The sequence below is a fragment of the Delphinapterus leucas genome, chromosome 14, assembly GCF_059928025.1.
Source record: "Delphinapterus leucas isolate spDelLeu-1000000601 "Yukka" chromosome 14, BTC_Dleu_Yukka2, whole genome shotgun sequence".
Taxonomy (NCBI): Eukaryota; Metazoa; Chordata; class Mammalia; order Artiodactyla; family Monodontidae; genus Delphinapterus; species Delphinapterus leucas.
Genome location: NC_143142.1, coordinates 40,643,172 through 40,670,931, shown reverse-complemented (window position 1 = coordinate 40,670,931; position 27,760 = coordinate 40,643,172). Strand labels below are relative to the sequence as shown.

The 27,760-nt window shown below is 36.4% G+C and overlaps 1 protein-coding gene across 2 annotated transcripts; it reads right to left on the bottom strand.

The window, feature by feature from the left end:
- IMPACT (impact RWD domain protein) lies at positions 1–27,550 on the bottom strand. Of its 2 annotated transcripts, XM_022586864.3 has the most exons (11): positions 27,397–27,529; positions 26,187–26,315; positions 25,127–25,179; positions 23,882–23,944; positions 16,590–16,675; positions 12,454–12,576; positions 10,506–10,603; positions 8,304–8,377; positions 5,032–5,122; positions 3,571–3,705; positions 1–2,614 (listed from the first exon to the last, which is right to left on the bottom strand). In XM_022586864.3, the coding sequence occupies exons 1-11, from the start codon at positions 27,430–27,432 to the stop codon at positions 2,546–2,548; spliced, it is 957 nt and encodes a 318-aa protein (XP_022442572.1). In that variant the 5' UTR covers positions 27,433–27,529; the 3' UTR covers positions 1–2,545. The 2 variants fall into 2 exon arrangements, with proteins under 2 accessions (XP_022442572.1, XP_089751139.1); XM_089895013.1 differs by lacking the exons at positions 1–2,614; positions 3,571–3,705; positions 5,032–5,122 and adding an exon at positions 5,129–6,433 and having other exon boundaries at positions 27,397–27,550.
- Between the last annotated feature and the right edge of the window lie 210 nt (positions 27,551–27,760).

The following is a 27,760-nucleotide window of genomic DNA, read 5'->3' as shown; positions in this document are numbered from 1 at the left end:
TTAAGCCATAGAAGAATATTTATTGACATGGGAAAATGTTGACAATATACTTCTATATGAAATATGCCCGATAGAAAACAGTATATACAGTTTAGTACCATTTTTATGGAAAGAAAAATAGCCATATATACAAAATCATGCATAGGAAAAAAATAGAAGGACGTACATACCAAATGTTAATAATAGTTATCTCTAGACAGTGGAATTACAGGTGACTATACAATTTCTGCAATAAATTTTACCTGCCTTCAAACAGTATCTGCTTCAGGCTATTCTTTCTTGGTTGTGATTAGTTTGATATAATGTCTCTTCAAATAGGTATCTATCAAATGTTTCATGATATATACCAAATCATACTGCTATTCCCATATATTTCATGATATATACCTCCAAATCATACTGCTATTCCCATTACTTGCTACTTTGTAAGAGCAAGTAGCAAGATGCTACTTGCTCTTCCAAACTGGCAATATGGAGAATATTTCCAACTAACACAATATACTATCAAATATGCCACAGCATAGATCTGGCTATGGAAAATTATTATTTGGAGAATTTGAAAACCTTCTAATCAAGAGAAATTTTAAATAGACAAAAAGATACTATAACTAGTTAGGGGTCCATAATGAAGAGTATAAAATAACTCACATTCCAGAATTGGAGACTTTTGGGTCTCTCCTTTTTACTATCTGACTTCGGGCCAAGGATATTAGGGTTTTTTAGTCTGGAAAATGTGGTTAATAAAAGAAAGAAGCAAAAATATTTTTTTTAATAAGGGAAAATGGGATCAGAGATAAAAACGTTTTCTATAAAGACCTAAATAAATGTTAGATAAAACAGCTAAAAGGGAATTCAAATTTAGTGTTGCAGAAAAATTAACTCACATTCATTTTTCTGTAGCAGCAATTCTTACTGTTTTATATCTTCTTTCACAGGTTTTGACATGCCAAAATTGTGAAGTTATTTTAATGTTAATTAATGGTCTTTAAGTTCTTTAATTATTTTAACAGTTAATACATAAAACATACTTAATTTTTTCATAGACTCTGAGGTAAGTGTTTTAAATAAATATAGGTTACAACAATTAAACACACGTACAACCAATACAGGTTTTACTTCTCAGAATCCATCCTAGTGTAAAGCTGTTTACTAGATTCTTATTAAAAATACCAAGTTAGGATGTGAGATCTCTTAAAGGTCACACATCAGAGAATAGAAAAAAAATCTGTGTCCACTCTTCTCTGATGTCTTCCATGCTCCAGCACCATCCCAAATTGCTTCCTTATTTCTGTTCCCTCTCTTTGGAAGGGAATCTCAAGTAAATCTGTGACCAATCAATAATTTTTAATAATTGTTTGCAATCATTATCTAAAAGGGAACAGTTAATGACTTACATCTCATGGATAAATTTATTGTCTAGATGCCTAGACGTAAACTGCACAACTTGCAGATGAAAGAAGGAACTTTTATAAAGCACTGATGAAAGGAAGATGGAAAAAAAGAGGGATTTTCTGTTTTTCCAATCAAAGATTTGCTCCTTCTCTCCACAAAGTCATGGAGTTGAGAAAGATAGCTGGAGGAGTGTGGATGGGAAATGTGCATCACATTTACAGAACTACACAACACACTCTCACCTTACACCAGTGGTGTTCTGCCACCTGTACCCCATTCCATAAATGTTCCATTAACCATAGCACAGCTTCTGGTATAGTTCTAATTTCTCAATGAAGATCAAAGAAAGTACTTCCAGGTTGTTAAAAGAAACCAGAATATTACACCAACACATTTCGGCGGTGGGAGGAGACTACTGGCACACCATATTTATTGCTTAACAGTACAAGAATTAAACAAAAAAAGCAGAGACTAGAAAATCACTTTTTGAAATTTCACAATCACCAATTTGCAACAGAAACTGAGGCATAACACTTATGCTAACGAATCTGTTAGATGAATTATCACTTCAGCACATAACTGCAGATGGATACTCCTGGATTTTCACTTAATCCATCACTCCATGAGCACTATGAAATGAAAGGTGACATACTTATGAACTAAAATCACAAGAAGAAACTCTCTAAGATCAATCTTCAATGAGCCCCTATTTCAATAAGCCATACGGAGCAGTAAAAAGCAGTAAAAGGTAATATTCATTTAACAAAACGAGAATCCCAATGACAAGAAATCAGGTATTTATATTCCTCTAGAGACACTTCTTCCCCACCTAACAAAGGCACTTGACATGTAATGAAATGCACAGTTAATTCAGGTACTGCCCTGGGCAACTGTTACCTTCCTAAAATTATATGAAGTGGTGATTAAGTTCAAATTAATCCTTCTGAATCAGCCTGAAACACTCATGAAAATATCACAAGTTCTCTATTTTTGGCAGATGATATAGCCAAAGAAGAAAAGATAATATTGGTGTCCCCAATGAGTTGGCTGACTTGAACAGTCCAGGATTCTCTCTCTGCACAACATATTCCTTGATGACTGTGGAATTTGTATATGATTATAGGCAAATTAACCTTTCATACAGTTTCAGGTATTAATGTTCACTCCTCTTCTTGTCTTTTCTTACTTTTTTGTTCTTTCCCAAAGTCTTAGATGATTCCTCCTGAAAAAGATATAAATCAATGTAGTATCTTCCTACATTTATATGAAGGTACTAGCTTAGGACTTTTAAATCCTAGTCATATAGAATATGTATAATAGTGAAAGTATAATTACTTCCATATGTACCATCTTTCTGTTTTACAGGGCTCTTTCATTTATAGTCTATTTTAATATTTCCGAAACAATCAAGGATAATCAAAGAAAATACTCATTTATCTCAGTTATCTAACAGATTTATGTCTGAGTAATTTCAATATTATTTATACGTTTATTTTTTTAATTAATTTTTTCTGTGCGTGTTTTTTTTTTTTTTTTTTTTTTTTTGGCCACACTGTGTGGCCTGTGGGATATTACTTCCCTCACCAGGGATTGAACCCATGCCTCCTGCAGTGGAAGTGCAAAAGTCCTAACCACTGGACAGCCAGGGAGTTCCTCTCAATACTATTTAATCCATTGTTCATTTTCCAAAGTAAGGCAGCAAAGTTTAAATAAAAGAGATATGAACATATCTGAAATACGAGACAAAAAACCTCGAAGTATAAAGGAAGAAGGCATCTAAAGGCATGCCAGGGGAAAGGGGATACACTATGACACTAACAGAGAATGTTAGAATTTTATAGATGTTTAAAGACTATCCAGTTCACTGTAGCATTAGCTATAACTTCTACGGGTCTCAATTTTAGGGAGTGGAAACTAACTGGTCTTTAAGGTTTTTATAAAACTCCATGAATCTACAAAATTAAGGTTTGAAGAGATGAAGTGATCCTCCCAAGGTCACACAACTGGTCGATCACACTGTTCTGACTAAAACCTAAGCTTCCAGTTTCCTAGTCCAAAGGTTTTTCTAATGCACCTCACTCGTTCTGCTTCACTCTTAATTTTCGTTTTCCTTTTTCTTTTTAAATTTCACAGGCAGTGGTGAGAAACTCTCTAGATATAATATCAGTAACCACTTACTGGTGAACTTGTGTAGTTCTTCTCCACTAGAATGTTTCTGGCACAGTTGTTGATATGTTTGAAGCGATCTGGTCCTAGCAAAATTCCTCCATACCAGCGTGATACCACCACCATGACATTTCTCACATTCAAAATCTGTTATTTTCAGAAGCATAATTACATACAAATATAGACAGGTACAGATGTGAGTTTTAAAGGAAAATGAAAAAACCCATACATAAAATTCCACATAAAATTTCCCCGACTTTAATGGCAGAACTATGAGTAAGCAGAGTGTGATTTATAACAATTCAGGGGACAGAATGTTAGAATGAGAAGGGAATTTGGAAAACAAACACTGTGCTCCAGTGTCCTTGAATTGCAAACTTGGGGACCACCAGGCAGAGTGAAGGGGAGATCATGCAGTGGGGTTCCAGTTCTTGGTGACTTCAACCAGAATAGCTTAACTTAGGCAGTTTTTTACCCCTAGGTCAAACAGCAACACAAAACCTGCTTCTGAACAAAACAGCTAGAGAGAACTGGGGCTGCATGAGTAATCACTAGTGCCTACCAGTAAGGTCTTCCTCAGTTTGACATTTGTCAAATGCTGCCCTTAACGTGAAGCCCACCAGTCTACAGGCCTGACCCCCACAGAGTTCCTATCAAGGAAAGGGCCTGGTTAGAAAACAAACCTCCACATACAATAGCAGAAGAAACTATAGCAACTACCTTAGGAAAAAAACAATCCATTCTTAAAATTAATGAACAATCAATGATCACCAGACAGATGAAGAAAATCCAGCAGCATGAAAGAGAAAGGACAAGATAAACAAACTAAAATGGACCAGGAAAAGTTTAAGGAAAAAAACATCTAAAAAAAGAAACTCTAATTAGTATACTCAGAAAAATTTTAGAAGATATTGTATCCATAAAAGCAGAACAGCACACTATGAAAAGGGAAAAACAGAGAACAAGAAAGAACTCTTGAAAATTAAATACATGGTTGCTAAAAAAAATTTTAATTTGATAGAAATTTTGGAAGACGGTCAAGAAAATGTCTTAGAACATAATAAGGCAATGAGATGGACAACTTAATAAAAAAAGAAACATTCTGGATCTACCCAGAAGTCCAATATCCAACTAACAGGAGTTCTGCAAAGACAAAACAGAGAAAACAGAGGAGAGGAAATTGTCATGAAACAAAAAGGATAAGTTTTTCCAGAGCTGAAGATAATCTTCTATTGTCTACGACTGAAAGAGCTTGAAAGCACAGCACTCGTTATTAACCTCTTGCTTTCTGCCCCACATCCAGCGGTTAAAATTATCTCTCTATCGATGTTCAAAAACTAACTACTAATAAAACCAAATTATCTCATGTTATATAGGCTAACTGATTTACTTATTCCTAAATGGAATTTAGGAATGAATTTTGTTGAGAAATTTTATGGTTCACAGGATTAACAGGATTTAACTCACACTTACCTCCATGAGGTGGAGAAGACGCCCCCCAGCTGCTGTTTCCCCGTCATCCTCACAGTCCTGTAAGAAGGTCTGTTTATCCTCACAATATATTCTAGAAATACACGTGACAGTGTTACACTTTAAAACCTTGAAATATTGTATTCAATAATAAAAGTTACTCCTTCATATTTGTTGCCATCAATTTACTTCCAAAATCAGCATACTTGTTTTAAAAAAACTTTCTTGAACTATAAATTAGCTATATTTTCACTGACGATTTCCTATCCAGTATGCTTCACTTTTTATATTTTGGAAAGCTAGGAATCAAGGGTACCTCCTTTAAATCAGAAATGCTACAATTATGGGAAGGTGAATTTACACATCTGACACTTCCTCCACTTCATTTAATCTTGAAGCCGAGATTATAGAGAACAGTCACTAAAAAATGTTTACTGAGAATAAACTATATAAGCATTATAGGCACATAATAGGCGCTATGAAATGGTATAAAAGAAATAAGTGGTGTACTCCTGTCATCAAAGAGTCTAAACTCCAGTGAAAGAGAAAAAAAGTATATAAAAAAGATGGAGGTGATAAAACCAACATTAAGTTAATATTTTATACTTTCCTAACATCTTATTCTAGCCGCCAAGCATTTATCTATCTTGCCCATTCTAAGAATTATAAGATTTATTTTTCTGTGTAATTTCCCCCTGGATAGTTATCAATATCAGAGATAAATCATGGTATTTTTACCCATTTAAATTATCTAGAAAGTTAGCACGGGCTACATTGCAGATGAATAAGCTTGGCAAATAAGTGTGAGTTATAAAAAGAAAACAGTGCCAGTTAAGGTATGCCATCTAGTGCATTTTTTAGCCCTTACAAATGGTACCATCTAGGACTAGGCAAATATAGCAAAGATATCTTTCCAGTTATGGTGATAAAAAGCCAAATATTACCTTATCTATACACCTAAGTCAATTATATTAATTTTATTATAGCAATCCTATTCATTCATTCATCTTCCCATCTACCAAACCATCTATTCATTCATTCACTCAGTATATATTTACTGCCCACCTACTATGACCAAGCTCTACTATTATTTAGAGTTGGCCTCATTTGAAGGAAAGAAAGTTAGTACTATTAAACAAAATTTTATATGGCAAATTTAAGGCAAAAAGGATTCCGGGGTTGACTTTATAGAACAAATGAAGAAATCTGACTATATAAATCAGTACTGTTAGGCTTAAAAAAAAAAAAGGAAATACCATGGACATTTTCACTAACCCTTTCCTCACATGCCAGGAAGATAATGATGCAGCATCCGATAGCTGTGTGTACCAGTAGCCTGAAGAGTGCCCCATAACTCCAAAGCAGGAACACAGCCCCAGAACCAGGAAGTAACCTTAAAAGGACCCTAAGCATTCAAAATACACAACACAAAGTCCACGTACCAAATAAAGGTTATTTCTTTAACTCCCAGTGGAGTCCTTCAAGCCTCCACTTTATGCCTTTTTATTGTTATCTGACACACAATTCTGACAAGCTAAGCTCCTTCATTCCCAAGCATCAATTACATAAGGGGGTGAGTTGGAGGGGCTGCTACATGCAGTCATGCTGACATCTGTAAGAAGTGACAGCTGATCACCCATTAATAAGCAAAAATACTCAAGTACTTAAAAAAACAAAAATCTGGGGCCTGAAATAGAGTATCCGGCACATTATTTAACTTTTTGATAACTTAAGATCAATATCATGTCCAGCAACTGTTGAAGGTGCAGCCAACGTGGCCATGTAGGAATAAGATAGAGATGAATGAAATTAGATTCTCAAATTCAGCTCTACCACTTAACGACTATGTGATCTTGAAAAAGTTAACCTTTTTACAGTGGCACAGTTGCTGAAATAATTAGATTTAACTTATGTAAAGCACATGACACAGAGTAGGCCCTCAACAAACACGTGGGATGAATGAATAGTACCTATCAGTACTTTTACAGCACATTCTAATCACTGAGACCAAGCACAGTCTAATCCCTCATTTTTATACTGATGACCCTCACTAAGGAAAAACCAAAATTCTGTGTAGTGATACTCTAATAATAAATAGTTTTTTTGGTAAGATTGGGCACTTAAAGGGATGTGACTTAGTAATATTAAAAACTCACCTATCCAAAGTGATAAATATTTTTGAGATTTTTGAGCTTTAGATAGCCTAGATTTTACAAATAGTCTGAATCACATTTTAAATTTGCACCAAATTCCTATGTCTATATTCTGATTTATTTTAGTCCTAAACTATGTTCTGTAAGTCTGTACTAATCTGCATATTTAAAAAATATACCCTCATCTCTTTACTAACAAATCAGCAGATTTCTATAAAACCTTCGTACTCAACACTAAAAGACATGTAGTGAAAGAAGCAGTCTTAATTCACTGCATAAATTGGTTTAAAAGAAAAACGTTAGAAAAAATTTGGCAGTATGTATCAAGAGTTTCAAAAATGTTCATACTTTTTGATAATTCTACTTCTAGGAATCTATTCCTTTTTCCTTTTTGATTATACTTCTGTTTCATTTCAAAAAACAATATGAAACAACCAGAACCTATCCTGAGGAAATAATGCAAAAAGTACACAAAGATGTTCACGGGACTATTCTTTATAATACTTAGAAAAAATGAAAAACTAAAACAAAAAGGAAATGGTTAAATAAATTGTGGTATGGAGCCTCAAACAAATATTATACAGCCATTAAAATAATGTTTATAAAGCAATTATAACAACATGGAAAAATGCTTTTGTTACACTAAGGAAAAATCTTGATACTAGAATAAAGCATTGAAAAGAATAAAAAAGAAAATATTTCACAATATCAGTTACACTTAATGGCAGAAAATGGTTAACTTTTCCTCTGATTTTTTTTCTGCCATTTCCAAATATTCCACACATGATTATTACTTTTACAGTGGAAAAAAATACATAATAATTGTGCTTTTTTAAATCATGCATCAGTTTTCCCCATTTTTTTTTTTTTTAATATTTATTTATTTGGTTGCACTGGGTTTTACTTGTGGTAGGCACGCTCCTTAGTTGCGGCTCGCTGGCTCGTTAGTTGTGGCATGCGAACTCCCAGTTGAGGCATGCATGTGGGATCTAGTTTCCTGAGCAGGGATTGAACCCAGGCCCCCTGCATTGGGAGCGCAGAGTCTTAACCACTGCACCACCAGGGAAGTCCCTTACCCCATTTTTTACAAAGCACATTCCTAAAATTGTGATGATCACTTACCGGTATGCATAGATGTTGTGGGTGGCACTAGCAATTTTCTTATTCTCATACAATTTGGCAAGAACCATTTTCACCTTAAAAACAGCAGTAATGTAAATAAACTAATGTATACTTTTTATTTGCTCTGTAAATAAATGCTAAAAAAAACCTTAAAGCATATTGATATACTAGTGTAGTGAAATTAACAAGAGTTATTTAAAGACTCAACCACATTCTGAAAAAGCCATTTCCAAAGTTTTCTCCTCATTTTAGGGGCAAAAACTGGTTCTCTAATTGGTACAAAAATGATAGACCTGGTATTTTTGACCACCAGTTATCAACAAATGTCTGAGCAGTAACCATGTCCAAGGTACTTGTACATAAGAAATTTTCCCCATACTGTATAGAGAAATTTAAACGAAAATATAAGAATTTCTAGAAATGAGCTCTGAAAACTTACCAAAGTGACAGGTACAGAATAATGGTATGTTCTAAATGTTATAAAACCAAAACTCTCTCTGGGAGTCAAATAAGGTTCATAGAGGAGGTAACAAGAGCCAGGTCTTGAAAGATAAGTGACAGTTCTGCATCAAAATGGAAGAGTGGGGTGGGGCAAGAAGAAGCCACTCCACTTAGAGGAAACAGCATGTACAAACATACCAGATTTAGTAAGCAGAAATAAACAATGCTTAGTTAAATTGGAACTTCAGATAAACCACAAATTTTTAAATTATAAGTATGGCCTATGCAATAATGTTTATCTGAAATTCCAATTTTAGCTAGCTATTTTGTATTTTATCTGTCAACCTTAGCAGGGACATAAAAGAGAAAGATTCAGGAAGTGACCAATAGTTTTATGTAGCTCTACCTCAGAGTATGAATGATTTTATGTAGCTCTACCTCAGAGTATGAATGAGATGATAGAAGATGTATCAGAATGATTAAAGTAGGGTCTTATCACAAAGGGCCTTGTATAATGTGTTTAGACTTTTTCCTTGTAGCCAATGGAAATCAGCAAAGATTACTGGGTATGTGGGGGAGGAGTGACACGTGGTCAGATCTTTTAGAAAGGTAGTTGGCAAGGGGCACAGAAGAAATACTGGAGGTAAGGAAGACCAAGCTGGAGATACAGAGACCAATTTGGATCAGAAATTGTGCAATCTTGTGCTTCTCAGACTCCCAGATTCCTGATTAATAAAGTAGACACTGACCTCTCAGATTTATTTCAGCTCTCACAAATTATGATCCTGTAAGTCTAAGTGACTATAATCAGAAATGGAAAAAGGATCCAGTATGGAGAGATTCAGAATGGAATGTCTAAGGAGGACCCTGGCAACAAGATTATGAGCAATGGCCAAGGGCAAAATAGGGTTCCTGAAAGAAAAGCCCAGAAGCTTGCACCAAAATCTGTTATTTTGACCACAAATCAATGAAGGAAAGAACTTCCTCTTCCAGAGACTAAAAGAGAGTGAAAAGGCAGCCTGGTGCAAAAAACTGTATTCCTATAGTTCAGGGCTTTAGAAGAATTTGGAGAGACCAAAGGGAAGAGACCAATGCTTAAAACCTATGCTAAGCTAGTTAGACTTTTCTGGTTAATTTAACTTTATAGGTGTACTGAAATTGTCTCTTACATTAATAAAGTTTAGGTTAGATTATAGCAGCAAGGAAGAAGAAAATGATTCTGCTGAAAAGAGACTGAGAAAGACAAAGACCTAGGAATACTATTTTTGACTGAAGATTTTCCCATATAATATCCTTTGGTGGATATCAGGCCACCTAAAATCAGGAAGCAGAAAGGAAAAGGAATTCAGGTTGGGAAGACTGGCCTCAACCACTCTGTCCACTGTCCCCTTACTTGGGCAACAATAAATAGAACAGGCTAGGTTTTATAGAACTCCCACATGATAAGACAAATAATTTTTCAACAAGCTATTGATATTAAGCACCATAATTTTCTACACCACCACAATGGGTTTTTCTTCTTTGAAAATCCATTGGAGAGTTAAGCCCTAATCAGAGTCTGGCTACAATTTTGAAAGCAGTGATAAACAGAAACAAATATTCCATGATTCCCAATAATTTGGAGGTAGAAAATTAGCAAATAATTTTTATCTTGCATGAAAATTAAATGTAATAGTATAAACAAAGATATTATTGCAAAACCATTTGCTTGAATTACTTTGGTAAAACAACATCAAAGTGAACTGGACACAGTAAGTTTACCTGTTTGGGACAAACTACTGGAGCCAAGTGTGCCTGAAAAGTACTTCTTCGGTCTGTGATAGGAATGCCATGATCAATCGGAGGTAATTCTTCTATTTCTATAAATTTAAAGAATTATATTACTTTTATTTTTTAAATTCTTACATTCAAATACTGAAAAATTGGCAATGGTATAGTGGGGGGAGTTTGGAGAGAGATGTAAATTATATGGCAAATCAACTCAAATAACAAATACTGGTTGTCTATTAAAATTAAATTATAATTTTAAGTAAAAAGTTTCCTAATATATTGTACATTAAGATAAAACTACTTGACTTATAAATGATTTTCACCTGCTAAGGTCACCAAGTGGTAATGGCAGGTTGGGACTCAAATCCTGGAGTTGTTTCAGTTGTATAAGTTGGTATAACATCTAATTTTTAAGAGTACAAAGGGGTCCCGAGACCAAAAAGATTGACAGCTGCTAATATGGAGTATTTATTCATTTTACTGCTGATGGACCTCTGGGTTGGGAAATCTATGACTTTATTTTGTATAGCTGTAATATAATGACTTCTGCTAATAAAACTGTTCCTACTTCATAGGACTGAATTAAATGTATCAATAGTACACTAAATTGGTATTCCATCGAGTACTGTGATTTCCAGTTATTCTGGAAACCATTAATTTTACTCTTAACTTAGATGAGAAACTTACCAAGCATCCTAGCTGCTGCACCTGCCTCATTTAGGATGAAAAGTTATTCAGAAAAAAAGAATTTAATTTTTTTCTATTTCTATTCACTGATCTGTTGAATCTTACCAAGTCAGTTTGCTTTATAAGTGATGAAACACTTCAAGTAACATGTGTGAAAATATTTCTGGAGCACTTTAAATAATTTGCCAAAAATCACTGCACTGTTTTGTGGCAGGACACGGCGAGAAGCCAGATTTACGCAGGATGTTCTTCCTTCCCCCAGTAGTGTTCTCTTCTCGAACAGACTGTGACCACTGCACTAGTACACTACTAAGGTCAATAGGAACTGGATGAGATTTATTATGACTATGATTTTCACTCGTTTTCTTTTAATAGTGGATCTTCTTTCCCAAAAGACATCCTATGCCAAATCTGCAAATATGTGTATGAATAAAATGGGAACTACTTAGAGTGAAACAGGAGCAGGTATACTGGGTGTTCTTCCCCACTCATTCACAGCTTCTTTGTCCCCTTCCACTAATACTGAGACACTATGCAAGAACTTCAAATTTTCATTTACTGTTTAAAAGCTACTGTATAATGGCATAGGGAACTCCCTATCTTCAAAGAGAATGAACATTCCCTCTGGTCTATCTTGTTTTTGTAAGAGACTTGAGGAAACTGACTATATCACTCAAAATTTTAAAATACTAAAATGGAACATACTTTCTGATAGAAATACAAAGCTGATTTATCACATCAACCTATCCATAAGCTGAATACTACTTTATCATGGAACAAATTTGCTTAAGCAAAAACTAAAATCCTAAAGGCATTTCACTAGCTTTAATTCAGTGGTTGTACCTTCAATTATTGTATTTATATTTGTGAGCAAAGACTAAAATTTAACTCTGAGCTATCAGTAGACAGCTAAGGATTTCAAAGTAAAAATATAAAAGCAGGATGTGAACTGAAAATATTAACACAGCTTTTCTTAGTTTCAATTTCTCTCACCACTAATTCAAAACTCCAGATAAATAGCAAAAAAAAAGAAAAAAGTAAATTTCTATCTTTTTCCTCACCATTCTGATAGACCTAGCAAACACCAAAATGGCCAGGAGACAGAAAAAAAAATAACCCAATTCTCTACAAATTAATAAGAATTTCCTAAAATGTGAGTTTACTAAATTTCTATACCATTCCAAATGGTATAGAAATTCCATTCATAATGCTACCATCCCGCTTTCCTCAAAATAAACTAATAACATTATACCTGTTCGGTTTTCACTGACATCAAAATCCAATGCTTTAACTGGATTTTCTGGCTGACATGCTAAAATGAGATCATCTCCACATTCAATATCTTCCTCTTCAGTTTTCTTCTTTACGTCTGGGCCTATGTGGATATGAGACATGATGAGTGATCATAAGACAGTAAGAAATTACACTTAAAAAACCATTAGTCTTGGCCTCTAGACACCAGTCTTCAACAGAAGGAACCAGGGCTCCTACAAGAAGTGGTTGACTCCAGGGTTGGGACAAGGAAAATACAAGATGATCCTGGAATATCTTGTGATTCCAGAGAGTAAAGAAATGTTCAAAAAACAATGGAAGCTTATAAAAAGAACACAGGAGCCTACCTGAGAGCTCTCCTAAATGCCAAACCTGGAACAATTTGAGCAACAAAATAATGACAGTATGGAATTTTAACTCACGAAATAAAATAATATGAGTTCATACTAATATAAGTAATCAAATAAATAAATGTGGAAAAGAGACATCTTGTTCTCAGAATTCCAATTAATCATAGCAAGAAGGAAATGAAAGTCACCATATTGTTACAACACCATATTGTTTACAAATACTGTTGATAAGATACACTAATGGATACTAAAATCAGTAGGTTAAAGTTTAAGGAGGAACAGGGTATTAGCATAGCCTCAAAGTATCTCCCCCAAGATACTTATCAACTACAAAGGGAAAAACAGTAACTGATCATTTTATATGTCAACCTGGCTGGGCCATGGTACACAGATATTTGGTCAAACACTATTCTAGATGTTTCTGTAAAGGTATTTCTTGGATGGAATTCACATTCAAATCAGTTGACTTTGGGTAAAGCAGATTGCCCTCCATAATGCAAGTGAGACTCTAGTTAAGATCTTAAAAGAAAAAGGACTGACCTCCCCAGAGGAGGAGGGAATTCTGCCAACATACAGCCTTCAGACTTGAGTTGCAGTATCATTCCTTCCCTAGGTCTCCAGGCTGTCAGCCTACCTTGCAGAGTTTGGACTTGCTAGCGTCCATAATCTCATGAGCCAATTCCTTAAAATCAATCAATCTCTCTCTTTCCCCCCCTCCCTCCCTCCTTCTCCCCCCACCCAACCATTCCTTCCCTCCTCCTCTCTCTTTATAATACACACACACACACACACACACACATCTTATTGGTCTGTTTCTCTGGAGAATGCTTGATTAATACCGTAACTTTACAGTGGAAACATTTGGCAGATACCACCTTAACCAAGGATCAAGGTAAATATCACCATTAATAAAGCATATTGATATCATTAGCTCCTTGATATAATACACTGTGAAGGATACAATATCATTTCTGTGATATTCTTGCCAAAATGCCTAATCTTACTCCAATCATGAGAAAACAATGGACAAATTCAAATTGAGGGACATTCCACAAAATAGTGTCAGGTCATGAAAGGTCAAAAAAGTGAAGGAAAGACTGGGGAACTATTTATAGACTAAAAGGGAGTAAGGAGAAATAACAGCTAAATACAACCAAGAATCCTAGACAGAATTCTAGAACAGCAGAAAGAACATTAGTGGAAAACTTAGTGAAATCTGAATAAGCTCTTTAGTTTAGTTAATATTATACCAATGTTTGCTTTCTGTTCTTTATAATTATAATATGCTTATGTAAGATGTTACTAGGGAAAGCAGGGTGAGGGATATAACAGAGCTATTTCTACTATTTTTGCAACTTTTCTGTAAGTCTAAAATTAGTTCAGAATTTTTTAAAAGTATAAATAGTATACAATTACTTCAAGATTTAACATTTCTGGGGTTTTCTTGCTGGCGCAGTGGTTAAAAATCCACCTGCCAGGGCTTCCCTGGTGGCTCAGTGGTTGAGAGACCGCCTGCCGATGCAGGGAACACGGGTTCATGCCCCGGTCCGGGAAGATCCCACATGCCACGGAGCGGCTGGGCCCGTGAGCCATGGCCGCTGGGCCTGCGCGTCCGGGGCCTGTGCTCTGCAACAGGAGAGGCCGCAACAGTGAGAGGCCTGTGTATCGCAAAAAAAAAAAAAAAAAATCCACCTGCCAATGCAGGGGACACAGGTTCGAGCCCTGGTCCGGGAAGATCCCACATGCTGTGGAGCAACTAAGCCTATACGCCACAACTACTGAGCCTGCGCTCTAGAGCCCGCAAGCCACAACTACTGAGCCCTCATGCCTAGAGTCCATGCTCTGCAACAAGAGAAGCCACCACAACGAGAAGCCTGTGCACCACAACAAAGAGTAGCCCCCACTTGCCGCAATTAGAGAAAGCCCATGCACGGCAACGAAGACCCAGTGCGGCCAAAAATAAATAAATAAAATAAATAAATTTTTTTAAAATTTCACGTTTCTATAGTAGAAAAAATGAAATAGTAAAGAATAAATATGTACTGAAGATTAATAGTAAAATAAAAATAAATTACTTGTCAAGTGGGTACCTTGGAGAAGAAAATTCTCATGAGATATTCTGATCACTAGCTTATACCCTTATTCATTTTTCAGAATTATTAAACCTTCCATTTTAATATGAAGTCTAGAAAATTTCTAATTAAAAAATTCTAAACAAATTTTTTTCAAATTATAAATTATACAACCTAAATCAATAACTCGAAAATTTTTAGTGTGGCTAAACTAAATTATAGATATAGGTGGGAAAGGGAAAATACCATTTTAAGATCAATAATTAAAAACATTTCCTAATAGTTCAGTGATTCCAAGCTTTTTGGAGTCCTAAATTTTTGCTTATTATCCCACATTTTTGCAATTATCCCACACTCTAGAATGGTGGATTGGCAAAACTCAAATTTTTGTTTTGAGGTTTCAAAACCCTTCTCAGATGCCCTGAAATGCTGCAAAATCAGAACATGAATCATAAAAAGTCAAGGAAAATACTTCAAAAAAATATTGTCCCATGATCAGAATATCTTCAGACCATTTATCTCTTTGATTTTAATGGAAACAGTAAAAACATTTGCTTCTATAGAGAAACAGTAAAATGCTCTGAAAAAATATATATTTCTATCAACTTTAAATCTATACTGATTTTGGTAAGGGAATCCTTAATAATTGGTTCCATGTAAATAACCTTCTAAAAATTAGTAAATAGACTATTGGGTTTTGTTTTGTTTTTTAATCCCTCTTCTCCCCACATTGAAAATAATTCTACCAGTGATAATAATAAAACTCTATTTGGAAATAAAATAAGGCTTAGTAATTTTCCTCTCTAAAGGGCTTTTGTAGTAACTGGAACAAAGACTAGCAAAGTAAATAGAAAACATAAGAAATTTCTATGTTGTTGTATATTATGATTCAATAAAACTATAATAATAGAACAAAATATCAATTTTCAATTTTCAAATGTCCTGAAATTATATAGTGGTGATGGTTACATAACTTTGGAATAAACTAAAAACCACTGAATTATACATTTTAAAGAGTGAATAATCATGGTATGTGAACTCTATCTCAATTAAAGAATCAACTTTCAAAGTCAATTTTTATATCTTAAATACTGGTCAGTGTGTTTCCCGAAGTTCTTTTTGTATAAACACTACACTCATGTGAAGCTAATGTCTAACTTACATAGTCCAGTAATTCATGAAGAATGTTACATGGTTCATATTACCATAACAATAGTCAAAGAAAGCAAAGTTTTTGTGTTTTTTTTTGTGGTACGCGGGCCTCTCACTGTTGTGGCCTCTCCTGTTGCAGAGCACAGGCTCTGGATGCGCAGGCTCAGCGGCCATGGCTCACGGGCCCAGCTGCTCCGCGGCATGCGGGATCTTCCCGGACCGGGGCACGAACCCGTGTCCCCTGCATCAGCAGGTGGACTCTCAACCACGGCGCCACCAGGGAAGCCCCAAGAAAGCAAAGATTTTTGACCCAAGTTCTTTAACCATAAAATTCTATTTCTATAAGAGTTTATAGTAATATGAAACCAAGCAGGCTAAAGCTTATAGAAAGAAATAACCATATTTACATGAGTAAAGAACTTTCCAGAGAAACATATTTTATCATATAAAAACATAAAACAGCATACAGATCTTCATTAAAAGTTTCAATGAAAATATCTAGATGAAAATTTAATTACTGTAAATTAAAAGAGCAAACCTACCTGGTTCTGTCATCTGAGATTTTTGTATTAGGACATCTCTTATTTTCTCCACCCACAGGTAAAGAATACTTTCACCAATATTCTGTCTAAACAAAATTCAGGGGAAAAAGGTGTTATTAAAAATTTCCTTCTCAGTGGCATGGACATATATACACTACCAAATGTAAAACAGATAGCTAGTGGGAAGCAGCCGCATAGCACAGGGAGATCAGCTCGGTGCTTTGTGACCACCTAGAGGGGTGGGATAGGGAGCGTGGGAGGGAGACTCAAGAGGGAGGGGATATGGGGATATATGTATATGTATAGCTGATTCACTTTGTTATAAAGCAGAAACTAACACACCATTGTAAAGCAATTATACTCCAATAAAGATGTTAAAAAAATTTCCTTCTCAAATTCAAGAAAATATAGACATATTTACAATCTAAGAAATTATATGCAATCTAGCTGTGCCTTTTTTTGGAGCAGGGTTGCCGTGCCGTGCAGCTTGTGGGATCTTAGTTCCCCGACCAGGGACTGAACCCAGGCCCTTGCAGTGAAAAAGCTGAGTCTTAACCACTGGACCACCAGGGAATTCCCTAGCCATGCCTTTTAAAGAGGAATTTATAAAAACATGCAATTTACTAACATTTGTGGCTGAGTATTTAATACATCAACATTAAAAATTCCAACTGGCTCCCAAATTAAAATTAACATTGCTCACTTAAAATAAGTAGAAGAGTTGCAGCCAAAGAGGGGAAAGAAAATTTCTGAACTTGAACTGGATGAATTAAGATAGATATAAATATGATTTAATTTCTGTCAGCGAATATAATTGTAGTATTGATGCCCAGTCATTGCTTGCTTTTCTAAACTTTTTGAACAATTTCAAACCACTTTTTTAATGTACTTATTTCAACAAATAAGAATACAAAGCATTTGAGAAACTCCCTCAGAAAGCCAATTTACAAGACTTAAAAGACAATCAAAGGAAAACTTTATATTTTTATTTTGTTTTGGACAAAATATTCTATTGCCCAGATTGATTCATTTTGGTTCCAAATAGCTGTCTGGCTGCCTCAGATAATTAAATCCATCTCAAAGGCTCACTGAGAAAAAGAACATGTCATAGTTCATGTCCATAGCATTATGTTAAATGATGGCAACAGCAATAAAATAAAGGCCCAAGTGTCTACTCTTAGGAGATGACACTAATTTTAGATAAGTTTTAATAAGTGTGTTTAAAGAAATCATCATACTACTTCATAACGCCTTACCTCCTTCCTCTAACAGTTGCTCTTGAAACCATCATCTTTTTATCATCACTCATCAGCACCCAAAGGAAAATTTCAAAGCAAGCATACAGAAGAAAACAACACTGTTTTCAAATAATTCTGTATCCTCAAACCCTCCATCTCACCCGTAACTCCTGAGTACTAAAACAATCCTCCGTGTACTTTGGCAACCTGTCTTATTTAGAGAGAGAAAAAGTCAGTTGGAAAGGTTTTAAAAAACTGAGAATGTTGGTTGAGTTTCTTTTAAACAATTCCTACCCCCATCCTCTCTTCTCAATAAAAGATTGAGAGGTATACAGACAGAGAAAGGTAAAATGTACTGAGTATATACTAAGCCCAAAGTACATTATATGTATCAACACATTTAATGCTCATAATTGTCTAATAGAGTAGGTTTTATTTCCCCATTGTACAGATGAGAAAGCAGACCTAGAAAGATCAATTAACTTGTCTAAGACAATAAGCAGTAAGAAGTCCAGAGCCAGAAAGTGAATGTAGACTTACTCCAAAGCTCAGGTCGCCCACTGCGTTTTGCTCTCCTATCAAGGCAGCTGTGTCCTTAGGCAAGTAAGACACTTGAACTCTGAGTCTCAGTTTCCTCACCTATAAAACAGATTTACAGCATCTTGCCTTACTTTACAAAAGTAGTCTCTTTTCAAGTGGACCTATCTTAATTCACTCAACAGATCTTTAAGGGCCTTGCCTATACACCAAGTACTACGTGCAGCCCTGGGGGTATGGAAGTGAATGAGAAAATGGGGTCCCCTGTCTCAGTGTTTACAGTTATTATCCTTACAAATGTATGGTTTTATATGTAATTCTCTCCATCCCCTAATCTCATTCTATTTAATTCATCACATCATCATCACCACCAAAAGTAGTAGCACTAATATCCAGTGTATATTGAACACCTACTATATAAGATGTAGAAAATGCTTTGTTACTTCACTTAATCCTCATTCATAACCACCCTTTGAGACAGGAAAATCATCCCTCTGTGAATATATATTCACATTCAGATTTGTTGTTATTGTTGTTAGGGGACTATTGGGGGCAGGGGACGATGGAAAATACCTTGGAAGAATTTTCACAATTAATAGGTAATTTTTCCTAATAATAAAGAAATTAAACCTTAACTCCAAATTTCCTCTCCTCTGGCCCATGGCTTCCTGCAGAACAATATACAACAGCACTCTGCCCATAATCAATTATTAAATGCTTCCTTCTTCCCTAGTATTTAACCAGACTTCCTGAAATCCATTTTAAGGAACTTCTAGTGGATGTGAAACGTTTCCTAAAGAAAATGAAAATTAAATTATTTGTTCCCTTGGACCCCCAAATTTATCACTGATGGTGGTTTGGGTGTTTTTATTGTTGTTGTTATTACTGCTGTATTTGTGTTTTCTCTCATGACAATAGTTTGTTCATATCTTTTTGATTCAAGTATAGTTGATTGTTCATATCTTTTAACTACAGACTAGGATTTGGTGGTTTTCAAACTTTTGCCTTCGCTGTAATGAAATCTCTCACAGAAACAGACAGAAGCTGTAGTCTTCCCTCCTATGCCCTTCTTCCCCTCACCCAATGGCTCTTGAGGAAGTCAGCTGAATCCTAAAAACTGGTACAAAATCTGAGAACTACTCATTATAGGGTGAGATGCTAAGCTTTTATTTATGAAATTAAGTTATGGTAAAGTAGCTGAATATAAAAAGTCTAGAACAAAATTTGTTTCAAACTGAATAAAAGATCAACTTGGATTAAAAACTGATATTTTAGTTGAGATATGCTGTGATTAAATACACTTAAATAACTATTATCCAATTCAGAATGATCCAAACAGAAGGCAAGTTACTTGTGACTCTTGTTTTACTTGTGGCTCTAACTTTTGTATCTTTAATTTTCCAATATTTATATTTGTTGACTTAAGGGTAAAGCTATTCACTACAATGTACTACTAAGTTGTGTGACCTTAGACAAATCACTTGATCTGAGTTTTCATCATCTCATTTTCAAAATGACAAAACTGGATGAGATGATTCTTCTAACAAGAACAACAAAATTGAAAGCTGCTATTATATAGTGCTAAAATACATTACATGGATTATGTCACTTAATCCTTACAATGATATTATTCTTTTATCCTCATTTTACAGATGAGAAAGAGGTCACACTACTTCAAAAACTGACTCCAGAAGCCTGACAAAGACAGCCTTAACATCAGCTTGACTAAACTTCAGACAGGCTGAGCTTCCTGACTCTAGGTCCTGACCTCTCTTCCTTTGCTCCTTTGGAATTATGGACATCTTTTTAGAAGTTCTGTCAGTGTTAGAACCTAGGAGTGTCTTTCTCAAGGACCTGGGAGCCATTCTTTTGAAATGTAGTCATCAAGGAAGACAGTGCCCTATCTCCCAGTCTCTGTTGGCTGGTAGGGGCCTAACTCCTGATGAGCCACAATTTGCAAACACAGATAGCCTAATCACAGAGAAACACACTTGCAAACTCAGGAAGAAACTTAATGTGCTGGACACTCTCACTGATCAACCTCCCCCCAGCATCCCCCAGTACTTTTCTACAGCTCATCCCAGCCCTTAAAAACCATACTGCCTTTTGTTTCAGGAAGTTGAGTTCAGACTGAGTTCTGCCTCTCTCCCCTGTTGCAATAGTCTTGAAGAAAGTTTTCCTTGCCTGTTTAATTTGGTCCAGTGCACTTTCTGCTTTGACAAGCCTCACTCTCCAAGTTCCAAACCTAAGACTTCATGATACATCAGAATGTGAAGAGCTGTGGGAAATTAATCATTTCCTTGGATTTAAATTAAATAGTGTTGAAATGGACTATCATAAATTCAAATTAAAAAAAATTTTAATCCTTTTCATTTTCTCTTAACACCAATTAGTATAATGTTCAAAGTATTTTTAAATCTGTTATTTACCTTTTGTTTTATTAAACTATTTTCATATATTCAAAATATCCATATGTAAAATGTTTAAACAAAAATAAGGTATGATAAGCAAATGAGTCTACATCTACACAATCACCAAATCCTAGTTTATGTTCCTAAGTACTTCTTTAACTGACCGTTCTTCTCCCTTGCATTCTTGTTGCCTTCATAAAGGTTTCCACTATCTCCCTCCTAGTTACTGACTGCTTTTCCTATGGTGTCCCTCACTTCAAACTCTTCACAGCCCACCCTCCACACTGCCACACAAATCTCATTACATCACTCCCCTGCCTAAAATGCCTACAGCCTATAAGATAATGCCCAAACTCCTTACCAGCTTACAGGTTCTTTTTTCTTACACCTACCTCAATTTCTATCCCCGGCATGTTGAACTATCTGCTGAACTCTGAAGATGCCAGGTTGCTTCACACCTACGTGATTTTGCTCATGCAGTTCCTTCTATCAGAAAATCTCTCCCCCTCTGATCACCTGCCAAACACCACACCCAAAGGTCACCTTCAAAATGGAACCCTCCTTTACAACCTCACCACATGCCCAGAGACCTCTAAAAACAATAGCACTTGGTCCAAACCTCTCAGTAACTGTCACTATATTGTGTTGGTACACAATTAATCTATATTAATTTTTAAATTCCAAACTCCTAACAGAGTGCGAGCATATAGGAGATACTCATAAAATATTTACTGGAAAGACTTAGTTTTCAGACTTTGTCCCTCCTTACATAAGAAAACACATAGTTCATCTTCTTATCTAGGCAAAAATAAAATTTAGCATTCAAAATGATGCCAAATAAATATGAAAATCTTGATAATGTTACAATATTTAGAACATAATGAAACTATAAACATTAAGAACTATATCCATACATTTAAAATGTTTAATTTTCAATGACTAATAGTGTTTTTCACTTGTTGCCCCCTGCTGAGATTTTATGGGAAAATATGATTAAAAGTTGTCACACAAAACTTTTAAAAACAGAATGTATATTTCTATTTAGACCACATGTGTGAAAATACTACTGTTGGACTGGGGTTATTTTCAAGTGTTTTTAATAAACAAGACAGTATGAACCATATTCTATCTTTAGAACAAACTCCTTTGTTATTTCTGATCCTTCCTAATTCTCTAGTAGCTCAAGTGAACTACTTAGGGAGAACAGCAAGTTGTGTCCTTATAGGAGGGTATCTCTTAATAAAGGGGGCACTTTTGGGGCAGAAAAAAGGCAGATGGGAAGCCATTTCAGAGTGCATGACATTGTGCATAGATAGGAGAAAAATCTAATTGATGAATATGATTAACAGGATGGAAGCCAAGTGTTGGAAGATTTTTCAAGAAGAGAAAGTGTTCAACACCACCAAAAGTTACAGAGGTCAAGTAAGATAAGAACTGAAAAATGACTGTAAGATGTATAATTACGACATCACTGGTGAGCAAATTTGCAGTATATTTATCTTATTCTACTTTAGGGGGGAGATAAATTGGTAAATAGGCATAAATAAAAGATTACAGAAAGAAGTTTGTTGGGGGCACAAAAGTTGGAGTGGCCAGTAAGGTCAGGGACAGGTATCAGAAAATATTTCATTGAGAAACATGTAATATTTATATGCTGAGGATGATGGAATCACTAAATGGGGGCCTCTCCCATTGATATGTCCAGTTCTTGGTTACTTCCAGAGTCAAGTATAAACCTAGGAACTCAAGGAAGACCACACTTCCTCTAGGAAGGAATAAATAGAATCAATTCCATGAAGACTTAGCATTTTTAAATTAAATATTCTGTGAGGAAAAGAAACCTGGTCTAGATCCCACAGATACAAAGGGGGTTCTCTCACTGTGCCAAATGGGGTAGCCACCTACAACATATAAAACGATCCTTACCAGTTCCTGGATTACAGTAAAACTGATGTTCCAGAACATTATTTGTTGTACTAAATTAATGTATCTCATTAAAATTAACCCAAATCACAGAAATATCTTCTCTGGACTACTTCACTAGCCTCCTGATATCCCACATCTATTCTTGCTCCCTTCCAATCAGTTCTCACCCAGAAACAGAATGGTGTTTTCTAAATGAAAATCTTATCATGGCATCACACCACTTAAAACTCTTCTCTGCTTCCCAAAGGCCTTAGGATAAAGACAAAAATCCTCAACATGGCCTACAGGACTCTCCATAATTTCCCCTGCCTACCGTATTACTAGGTCATTTTCCCACCATGTTCCCTTCTCTCCTCCCCTCTCTTTTCCCACTTAATACCACCATTACGTTGTATCTTGACATGTGCCAAACTCATTGACAGAGAGCCTTTGCACATGCTGTGGCCCTTCACTGGAGTTATCTTCACTTACGTAACTCAGCTCTTAAGTCAAACAAGCCATCCCTGACCTCCTAGACTAGGTCAGGACTTCTTTCAAACTCAATTAGTACTATATATTAATATCTTTCTTTTACAGAACTTATCACAGCTGCAGTGTGACATTCATTTTTACAATGTTATGAGTAATATCTCCCCTACCTGCAAATTCTAAATGAAAACAGGGACCATTTCTGTTTTTGCTAATTATGCGTATCCAGGATCTAGTACAATGCCTGCCATATGGCATTTGTTGAATGAATGAAAGAGTGAAAAATACAGTATATCAATAGACTCTCTGTCTTATGGCCTAATACAAGAACATTACCATTAAAAATATATAGTAGTTTAATGAATAATTATGCTTAGGATTCTGCTGTTACCAGTTTCATTCAACATAGCCTATGAAAATAGCAAAATAAGAGCAGTACCTCTGAATTTACTTTCACAAGCTGGCTAAGTGTCTTTATAGCTATTAGTTCTAAATAATAGTGTATTTTTGTTTCTAAGCAGAATTCGTATCAAATGTATATATAAAATTACATTATACAACCAATCTTTCAAGGATTTTTCAAGTATATTCTTTTTGTTAATGGAAAAGCAGCTTAACAAAAAGTTTAGAAAAGGCCCTAACATATCATGATTCCAACAAAGGCCCACAATAGAGTCACTCATAGAATTTTTTTTAATCATCCATCACTTACATATATATTTCCTCAAGGCTATTCGATAAATCTGCACGTTCTTGCCCTTGAAGCCAAGGAGCACTAAGATTAAATACAACAAAATAAAGAAGATTATTCAAAGATTGTGTTTATATCTCAAAGAAAAAATACTGATTAATCACAAACTGGTTTTATTTAACTTTAAAATTTTTTCTATTTTCATCAAAATGTTATGTTATGTTGTATAAATCGATACAGTTCCAAAATGCTTTCATTGGCATTAATTCATTTATTCCTCCCCCAAAACCATGATGAAGCCAACACCATTATTATTCAATTAAAATATGGCTTAAAAAACAGGGGAGTTCATAGGATATCATAAATCTGCCCTAGTTTACCTAAGTGGCAGAAGAGGTTCCAGAATCTAAATTTCCAGATTCACAGTATTTGCCACACTATCAGGACTTCCCAATTTTTTCTAACTGGTGTCTCAAAAACAACTCTAACAAATAAGTCAGTTGCCACATGACTGTAAAAGAAATAATCAACTTTTTCTGAAAAGGGCACAGATGTTTACAAGCATTCTATAATATCTTTCATTGTCAATAAAAATGAAAAATTACAGAACATGAGTAATAGCAAATTTTACCGCTATGGTTTTAAAACACTCATACAAAAGACAATCTGACTGGAAGGTAAAAATTTTAGTAATTGAGATTTAATGCAATTCTGTCTGCACAGGTTTACACAGCTTAGTAGGTCAAGCGGGCAAGCTGGATCAAAGGTTACTTGCAATCAACACGTCATGACTCATTAAGACTGCGCTTGGGCTGCTGAGATGGCTCCTCCACAAAAAGGGCAGGACAAGCACCACAAGCACCATGGGTGATTCCTGGAAGGCAGGCCGTCTTACACAGAGGCATGTCAAGGAACTGGCGAGGTCAGCAGAACCAGGTTAGGAGCAACTCTATAGGCCAAGGTTTCTAGATTGCTAGGTTGTCTAAAGAGGAAGATTTCCCCCCGTCTCTAAAGACAATTCTGTAGCTATTTTACCCACTATGGATCCTCTGATTCTCTTTTATACTAAGTGGCAAACTTCAAAGTGTTTTTACATAATTTAATTTTTAAGTTTAAATGCTGTACATCAAGTCCAAAAGGTGTTTTTGATTTCTATATACATTTTGATAAGGTAGTCTATATAAACACAATGTACAGTACAGAGAAACAATCTTTGAAAAGTATAATCTTTTTATAAAAAAATATAAATGTAGAAATATAGCTTACTTCAGTTGATAAACAGGTGGCGCTGTACCTGGGTATTCATTCGGTAGCATCACCTACAAAGCAGTTTAAAAACAAATCTGCTTATACTTCATCATGGCTCAAAAATAACAACATTCATAAAGCCAGTCATTGGACAGATTTCTAACTTGCCAAACTAAGAAACAAAACCATTGTTTTGTTAAATTTCAGGAGAGAATTCCCACCTCATATTTATGCTGCTGCCTTAAATATGTTGTTAAGATGATGCCAATCTTTTAAGAAGGAGATCATTATTTGCAGAGAAAGTATAAAAGCAATGAAAATTAGAAAATAAGTGGGGAGGACAAAGACAAAAGGAAAAGAAAAACTGAAATAGGGGCATTATACCCCAACCCCAAATGAAAGAGCGGCATTATAACATGTTCCAGATATTTTTCTTAAGAAATTAAAAAACAAAAATCCTACCAGACACTATTAAATACATTAAATAGCAAACACTTAATAGAGAACCATGCACGTTTCTTTTCAAATCAGTATTACTATAAAAACAAACACTGACAAAAACTCAATTTGGCCTCTTTTATGTTGGAAGTATAGGCAGTCATCAAAGAATAAGCATTAAAATAGAAAGCCATAGCTGATGTTTTCATTTAGCCTAACCACAACTGATTCCCAACTAACAAAGAAATGAGTATCTACTCTATGAACCATCTAAATAACTAACCTATTCTTCCTCTTAAATGTTAGTCATCTTCCGAGGTTTAGACTCTCTTCTATTAAACGTACAGGATAGTGAAAGGGAGTGAAACTCAAGTCTGCCAATGGTACATTAAGAACACTTAAATAAATAAAACAATTGGGAGAGAAAAGATTGAGACCATCTATGAAAGCATTACTTGAGAGTGATCTGAGATTTAATTACCCATATATTTAGATCATCAATCGTTAACAAAAGCCAACAACAAAAAGACAATTCAAAACAAGTCACACAAGAATAATCATTACAGGAATACAATAGCAGTCAATCATACAAGAGTCAACACTGTAACTGGAAAATGGCTGTAGAGAAGGGCAAAAATACCTGCAAGCAAAGGGTCCATTTGGGGTCATCTATATCGTCGCTAATTCTAATACAAAATATTTTGGCACAGTCATCAATGACACACCATTCCTCGCCATATATAGCTGCCATTGCTTCAATTTCCTCATTCTGAAAGAGATTGATGGGGGGAAAAAAAGTCAAAGAATGCACCGACCCTAAAAACCTGAGTTTTCCTTATTGCTTTATAAGGTATTTGTATTTAACATCACCAGCTTGGATGAAGGATCCCTGAATGAACGATACCAAACGTTCTCAGCAGCCGGTCACCATGTTCTACTCTCTGGGTACCAGACACGATTGCAATGACTGGCAGCAGCCTTGCTACTACATCACTGTGCTTTTGACCACTACTGAGCCAAAATATACATGCACTCCCATATCCTGCAGTGAGATTTACAAGTGAAAGGATGAACATAACTCCTCTGCTCCACCTTCTCTTTTTAACAGGTAACCCCACGCCCCCACTCCCTGGTAGCACTGTTACTTATTATATTCGCCCTATATTACTACTGGCTATCTCCTTCGTTGTTTTTGTTTTGAATTTGGGTACGAGGCTGGGCGGTTGTTGGGGTTTTTGGTCATCAAACCCTCGAAACATTTCATAAATTACTCTTTTGGTTTCGGCTTAAAGAAGAGTAAAACCGGACCCAAAGGTAAAAATGGGAAGCAAAGTATACATTCAACTTTGTATCGTCTCATTTTGTCCTCATAGCGCATTCGGAAAAGCTTTAAGAGCGCCCACGTGAGCCACGCGGTGGGGAAAGCTCAACGCCAAGAGGAGGAAGGTTCAGTGACTCCAGTGTCTGTGTTATTATTGCCCGTTTTGCAAAGCAGAAACGGTTCTTAAGTGACCTATCCAAGGTGACCCGGCGGGGACTGGGCGGGGAGCAGAACCCGGGTTTCTGCCTCCCGCCGGGAGCTGCTCAATCGCGTGCTGATGGTTGACGATGACAGCGCCCGAGGCAGGCCCAGGGCGCCGACGCCCGTAAGCGGCCGGCCCGAGAGCGATCGGCTGAGATCAAGCGCCGGGGCAATGGGACGCGGCGGAGCGAACGGCGCGGCCTCCGGCGCGGGCGGTGCGGGCGAGACCGGGGGCGGCCCCGGACAGAGGCCCCTCGGCCGAGGAGGCCCGGAACGGTGAGGCGAGGCCGAGCCGAGCCTAAAGGTCGGCTCCCCGCCGGGGCCTCACCTGCCTCTGGTCGCTCCCTGCGTCCCCCTCAGCCATGTGGCCCCGGGAGCGGCCGAGCGGCCACCGCCTGCCCAGGTCCGGAGAGCGGGGGCGGGCCTCTGCGACTACGAACCGAGTGCGGCCAGCAGCGCTGCCCGCAGCGCGGGCCGACCCGGAATCGCAAGCCAGCCACGCAGCGCGGCTCGCATCTGCTTCCGGGTTGCGGGCCAGGTGGGGCTAGGGGGCTACCGGTGCCGGGGCTACCAGCGCCAGAGCTTCCCGTTCTGGCCTCGCGCCCGCCTTTCCCCTCGTCTTCCGCAGGGCCCTGGGGACGCCGTCCCGCCCAAGCAGCGGCAGGAGGGTGTCTGGGCTCTGCTCCTGAAAC